Below are 6,918 nucleotides of genomic sequence, written 5' to 3' on the forward strand. Positions count from 1 at the left end.
TTTATTTAAGGGTCCGGCCCCCAAGGAGACTGTCTGGTAAAATTCTGGCCCTATGACAAATATAGTTGATGACCCCTGATGTAAAGGAAAGAATGGTATGTTATTCTGCGATGACCGTCTCTGGACTAACGATATTTAATATGCTGTACCTTAACGCCAATTAGGCCTTTGAAATAAAATGTGTTGCCTTGCACTTTCATTTTGTTGGAGTTTATTTTTGATGTGCAGTACTGTACTGTCTGATCTGTAGAAGGCCATCTTTACCTCCTAGTGTTTTGCTTGTTATATCAGTTGTTGGTTTTTTTTTTGGGGGGGGGGGGGGGGCTTTTGGAAAATATGAAGAATAAGCTATAGCAAAGACAAAGGTAATATTACTGTTTGATCAGTCAGACTGAAAGATGCATGTATATATATTTACTGAATTAAGTAATGCTGGGCAAATTATTGTTCTTTCAGATCAGTTCTTTTCCTTCAGTTCACATCTTTTAGTGAAGAAATTGCTAACTGTTGACGTATTGTTGATGTCAAAGGTCCATCATTTCCCCGTAATTTCTAAGGACGTTTTCTGGAAATATGTTATGAATATTGTTAACCACATTAGAATGACGTCATTGTGGGGGAAATGGTTACCATTAACGTACCTCGACGTTGATGAAAAGAAGAAGAAGAAGGTGGCAGTTACTTTAATTAATCACTGACTTACAGCAACCTCTTGCAGCTAAGTGACCCCACCCTGATTAAACAGGTGCATGCTGGGTGTGGCAACGTGCTAAACGCTAAAAGGCTCACAGGGTGAGCTCCTCCAACGCCAGCGGCGACTTCTACCCATACTCAGGAACTGTTACCTCCAGGGAGGGAGGTGTGTGTGTATGTGGGTGCGAGGACTCTCTGCTGTTTGCGACCCTAGTGTCTGTAACAGTTGGGACTGTAGAGCCTCATTCAGCGCGAAGTGTACGGGACTACGGGGGGCGCAGCGGCAGAGAGGTTGAGTCGACAGGTGATGCACGGCGAAATAAAGTAGCGGAAGTTGAACCTTTGGAAAACATTTGGAGGACGATGCGGTGCACAAGTCTCAGAATATCTTTCACACAGGTAAGTAGAACAGCAAATTATTTATTTATTTTTATTTTTTTTATTTTTTTTGCTTTAACGTGTTTCTGGTTGCAAGGTTAGGGGAACGTTAAACTAACTTATGCAACCAAAACCTAGCCTTCAGGGAACGTTCCCGCCACCAAAATTTTAAACGAACGTTCTGGAAACCTAAAATTGTTAGCTGGGGTGGAATATTGGTACCGTTTTATTCTGCTGTTGATTCTATAAGCATGTCTGCCTAATTTCCACTTAGGTTACAATGAGAACGGCTGTTGACTGATGATAATCAGTTTTGTGCACTACGGCTGCGTAGTGTCATCTATAAAGAGAACACACATCGCTGGTTTGTACCGAGGGCTCTGTGGTGTAATGCGAACAATGTCACGTTTACATGTTAATGCAATTTTATTTTGACGCCTGAATGTTTTTCACTTTTAAAAGGTCTACCATGCCATATACATCATCATTCTATTTTGTTTATGTAGCCTACACTATGTTTGCACCCTTTCCCATTTTGTATTGCAACTGCTACAACAATGTAGAGTACATTTTACCTGACGTACTTTATTATTTTTATCCAAGGACAATTTTAAATCCGGCTTCTTTTACTTTTAAAGCTATAGTGTGTAGATTTTGTCGCCCGCAAAAGGAAACAATCAGCATTTAGCTGTATAATTGACTTTTTGACAGTTGTGGATGGTTAGCTTAAAAAATTCTCAAACTGCTTTTTTGTCATCAATAGTTCTCCCTTAGGCGTCTCCCTTAGAGATAGGGTGAGGAGCTCGGAGTTGTTGAAAGGGGCCAGTTGAGGTGGTTCGGGCATCTGCTAAGGATGCCTCCTGGGCACCTCTCTAGGAAGGTGTTCCAGGCACGCCCAGCTGGGAGGAGGCCTCGTGGAAGACCCAGGACTAGTTGGAGGGATTATATCTCCAACCTGGCCTGGAAACTCCTCGGGATCCCCCAGTCGGAGCTGGTTGATGTGTCTTGGGAAAGGGAAGTTTGGGTCCCCTGCTGGAGCTGCTCTCCCCGCGACCCCATACCGGATAAGCGGACGAAGATGTAATAAATAACTAATTTACATTTTGTTATACATATATTGGAAATGTATTAGTTAACTTGATTATACAATTACAAATGCAATACAGCTCAGATCATAGTGTGTGCTTACTGGTGACTGGAGCAGTTTACAAATGCCACAACTGCATACATATACACTTAATTTAAAAACAATGCTCAACCGTTTAAAAAAAAAATTCGGATATTAAACTTTGTCAACTTTTTGGGGTATCAGTGCAGGAAATACAAACGTGACTTCTAGGCAATCTGATATGCACTGAGGCGCTAGCTTTCAGCTGGAGCAAGCCCGCTCAAATAGCTCCTGATAGAGTGCCTTGTTTTATTTACTGCATACTTTCTCACAGTATTTTATGGAACGTGTGATTGTCTTAACATTCAATTTATCTTTCTCTGGAGGTCAGGACACAATTAGTGTAAGTACCGCTCAACAGGATGATGGTTAATATAAATCTATAATGCCACAGGCAGACATCTACTTGGAGCCATTAGCTCTGATCACTCTGAATGGTCATACAGCCACCAAGTAATGAGGCCACTTAAGAGAACCAGCACCGTGGGGTTTTAACACTACAATATTCCCCTCCATATTCAAGGCTCATAAGCCCCACGAGGAATTAATTCACACATTTCTCGTGAACTAGATCATAACATCACTGCAGCCTTGTGGGAAGTAGATTGTCAACTGTAGGCCGTTTCTTCATGAAGGTAACTTAAATGTAAAAACTGCATCCCTCAGACAAAACTGGAGTCAGAGGCCAAATCAGGATTAATTTTGCCTTTTCTTTATTGCAGAGACTGTTTTTTTCAGTTTTGCTTGTATACATGTCAAGACTCAGTCCAGCAACTGTACTGTGAGCAGAATGATGCATGTGAAAACAGATGAGTTTGCAGCCGGCGGTAACATAACATGCTCGCCACGGCTTCGTGTGTCTTGTTTAATCAAGACAAGTTTGATGACCTTGATTGTCACACCGTAAAATTTCCTTAACCAGAGTATTTTCTATTCCCGCGTGCGTTCCTTCCCCATCTGTTTTAGACAAAAGGATTGAGGTTGTCGAGCTATATACGATGCAACCTTGTCCCTTGTCCGCACAAACTGTTACATACTAAGTGACAAAAACCATCCCAGCAGAATGCCCCGCGGGCACATTTCCTGCAAATTCAGAACATGAAAAATTACTGTGAGTGCATTAGACATCTGCTTATCAAAATAGGGTTAGGGCATAAAATATAACAGATGGTCCAATCAGGCGTAGTCTAAAATTTAGGGCTGTACCGAATGTTGTCTTTTTATTTATTTTTTTACAAACATTCAAAGCTTCGATTGACGGTTTCGTTATCATATTGAGGTCATCACCCTAAAATAATTCTTAAACAAAATCCTCAATTTGAAAAAAGTGATAAATCACTGGTTTAAAAAAAAAAAAAATTTAACAACTTTCTTTTGATTATATAATAACTAGTCAGTTGTCATAAAATGTGTATAGGCAACAGGCCAATCCAATGAAGGCATGAAATAATCGCACCCGTAGGCTTGTAGCAATGCGATGCTACAACAGACGACGCTCCGGGGAGTTATTGTAAATGTGTGGATCACGCATATCTGAAACAATACTAACTACACAGCCACCACTGGAATCTAACTCTACAAGTAGTATAAAATATTAGTGCTAGGGGGCGGCATTTGAACAAATGTCAAACAAACTGTTTTCCAGATTTGATGTCTACACTAGAAAATGGAGAAGGTACTTGAGCTTTCAGTAGGGCTACTAGGGACCTTTTGTGCTGGGGAAAGTGTATGATGGGCTCCTGTTGTTCTTGTTGTTGTTTTAATCTGGGTGGGTGGTGATGACGCCGGGGGGGGGGGGGGGGGGGGGGGGGGGGGGGGGGGGGGGGGGGGGGGGGGGGGGGGGGGGTCATGTTTTGTTGGGGCGCCTGGTTGGTTCAACTTGTAGAGTGTGCGCACTATGTACAAAGGCTCAGTCTATGTTGCAGTGGCCGCAGGTTCAACTCCGACCTGCAGCCCTTTGCTGCTCGTCACTTTCTCTCTCTCATCTTCAGCTGTCCTGCATAATAAACAACTAAATAATGCCCCAAGATCTTAAGAATTGTTCAATGTGAAGGTCAACGCTATGAATAAAGCTTTGAACTATTCGGTACAACCCTAGTTCAATGTTAAGAAATGCACGTTCTTCTCGACTGGCATTTGTAGACACAACTGCTTTTCTTTTCTCTTTTTTTGTTTATTTTTTATGTTATTTACATCAGTATTGCCTCTTCTCAACTAGGCTAATATATACTCACTTTGCTATTTGAAGTTTCAGTAAGTCTTTGTGCAACACACAAAGGCTTTCAGCAGAAACATTTTAATTGCATAATTTCCCAATTTTAAAACAAGTTCACTGCCCTTTACCGGGAAATCACACATCCTGTCAGCTAAATGCACAGTCAGAACTAAAGTGCTTAATGAGAGATTTTTACCCCCAATGTTAGCTGCTATTCTCATGGTAACTGGACAGGGGGATACACATGAGCCTCTTGAGGAGGGGGGGACAAAACAAAGAAAAAAACACAATCTCCAGTTTGTGAAGGTTTGCTTAAAAAGAGACAATAGTACGAGGAGCCTTTTCAGGAGTTGAGTCTCCAGGAATGTAGTGGACTAGCAACCATTGTCAGCAAGCATTCTTCCAGATAGCCTTCAAGACTAGGGATGTTAATGATTAACCAACAATCATTTTGACCGATTTAGTACTATCAGTTGAACAGTTTAAAAAAAAAAATATTTAAATAAAGCAATTCAAAAAGTTTTTGTATGGTAAAATAGGCTATACAATCTATCGTGCTTACAGCGCATAGCTACGTGATACCTGTCACTATATGGATGAGGACTAGCGGGTCAAATCGGCCGTCCTACACACAGTCGGCCGGGCAGACACACAGCTGACAACCTCGCAGGTGGAGACGGGCTCGGACAGCTGCGGAGATTTTAATGATTTGGATTCAGCTTATCAACTCCGGTTCTTCAAGCTTCTTGATCTCGCGTCCCATGTACAGAGGCAAAGTCGTTGCTGCAGGTTCAATTCTAACCTGCGGCCCTTTGCTGTATGCATTCCCCACTCTCTCCCCTTTCATGTCTATGCTGTTCTATCAAATAAGGACCTAAAAATAAAAAAAAATTAAGATTCTTTGAGGGGAGGGATGAAAACAAACGCTCTTCTCTCTGCGACTATGCTCTACTCTGCCTGTGTCTCTCAACACGCTACACGGACGCAGGCAGCCTTGTTTACTTTATACATGAAATTGCGGTCAAACATGAGTAAAAATGCAAAGGAACATTCATTGCATCTTGGAAAAATCATACTGGGGTGAGAATGATGTCTGTGCGATTGGAGGCCGCTGACAGAAAACAGCTATTGGCGCGCAATGCCGAATAGAAAACCTGCGCACGGCTGACTCGTGTGCTTGTGACTCCCTCAAATCTGCCTAAGGCCATACTGCCTTAACAAAACTTATATTGCATGGTGCAGCGACGACCAGAAGCGTCCTGTGTAGTTGGTACCGATAAGCAGAACAAACACTTTTTTTTTCTTTATGGGTTGTTGGTATTTTGGAAGAGGTTCTAATTTTGAACTGGGTTTCCACCCTAGTCGCACAGATGCATGCGCAAGCAGTAGCAGGAAAGTGGCTGCAAGTGTCCGTGACAATACACCCAACATCCTGGTTGCGCGGCCTGTACAAGTTCGCAGAGCGTGGGAAGCGTGTCTGAGCATCCTGGATGGGTGAATTGGGACTCCGTTGCCTGCTTGTTGGTTAACAAGGGTCACCTATGGTTCAGAGAGAAGTTTAACATCCCTATGCAATATATGTATATATTTTTTTAAATGTAGCTCACTTCTCCCCCTCTGTCCACTCAATGCGGTTCAGACAGATGAGAAACTTAAGGAGAGAGAGGTTGCAGAGGGTCCACCTGCAGCTGTGTGACGAGCCCGGAGCTGTGACCTAGCTGCTGCTACTGCTGCTGCTGCCTGGAGGTTTGAAGCAGTCCTCGGTCACGCCCTGAGAGGCCAACTCAGACAGAACATTGTCCAAATAGTTGGGGTCGGGGTAGCCGTGTCCCGACAAGTTGGACATCATCTCGGTTTTGTGGTGGATGCCGTTCCACACCACTGTGTCGGGCTCCCCGGTGGTGCTGGACGTTCCCACAGTGAAGATAAGGCGTCTCATCCACGCCACCTTCAGCAGCTCCAGCACCTTTCATAGAGAGAGAGAGAGACAAAGAGCGAACATTAGGAAGCTCTAATTCAAAAGCACACACTGTGTTTATGTTTGTATGGCAGTAAACTAGACGGCAACTTTTTTTATTTATTTTTAAGATCATTGATCGTATAATTTAAGTCCTTTTTTTCTTTCATCAAATTTTTATTTTATATATATTTAACAAGAAAGCCGGGAGGGAGACAAAACGACAACAAGGGACCAGTAAAATGCCCTGGTTGAGGTCATGGCGGTCTGGGCTGTAGCCTTGTGCTACAGCCCAGACCTCAATGAGTCTAATCAAGTCTAAAGACTTTGTGGTTCTGGCTTCCTGCATGGGGGAATTCGCTTCTTTGTCTTAAACCCATCGGGGTTCTAAAACACAACACTGACTATCCTGCTCTACATAATTCCTTATGTAGCCCACTAGAAAAATGATGGAAACAAATATGCATATGGTTATTTTGAACCAATTAAAACATTGGTTCAGGAGTT

The 6,918-nt window shown here is 42.7% G+C and overlaps 1 protein-coding gene across 2 annotated transcripts in view; it reads right to left on the reverse strand.

Annotated features, from left to right (window-relative positions):
• Positions 1-6,050: 6,050 nt before the first annotated feature.
• The window catches only part of dtx2 (deltex 2, E3 ubiquitin ligase), a 14,853-nt gene continuing 13,985 nt past the window's right edge, over positions 6,051-6,918 (reverse strand). For both annotated transcript variants that reach the window (XM_034890186.1, XM_034890185.1), the window contains one exon: positions 6,051-6,420. In XM_034890186.1, coding sequence (XP_034746077.1) covers positions 6,169-6,420 — 252 coding nt within the window. In that variant the 3' untranslated portion in view covers positions 6,051-6,168. The remainder of the gene's footprint in view (positions 6,421-6,918) is intronic.

Source organism: Etheostoma cragini, chromosome 13 (genome assembly GCF_013103735.1).
Source record: "Etheostoma cragini isolate CJK2018 chromosome 13, CSU_Ecrag_1.0, whole genome shotgun sequence".
NCBI classification, from domain to species: Eukaryota; Metazoa; Chordata; class Actinopteri; order Perciformes; family Percidae; genus Etheostoma; species Etheostoma cragini.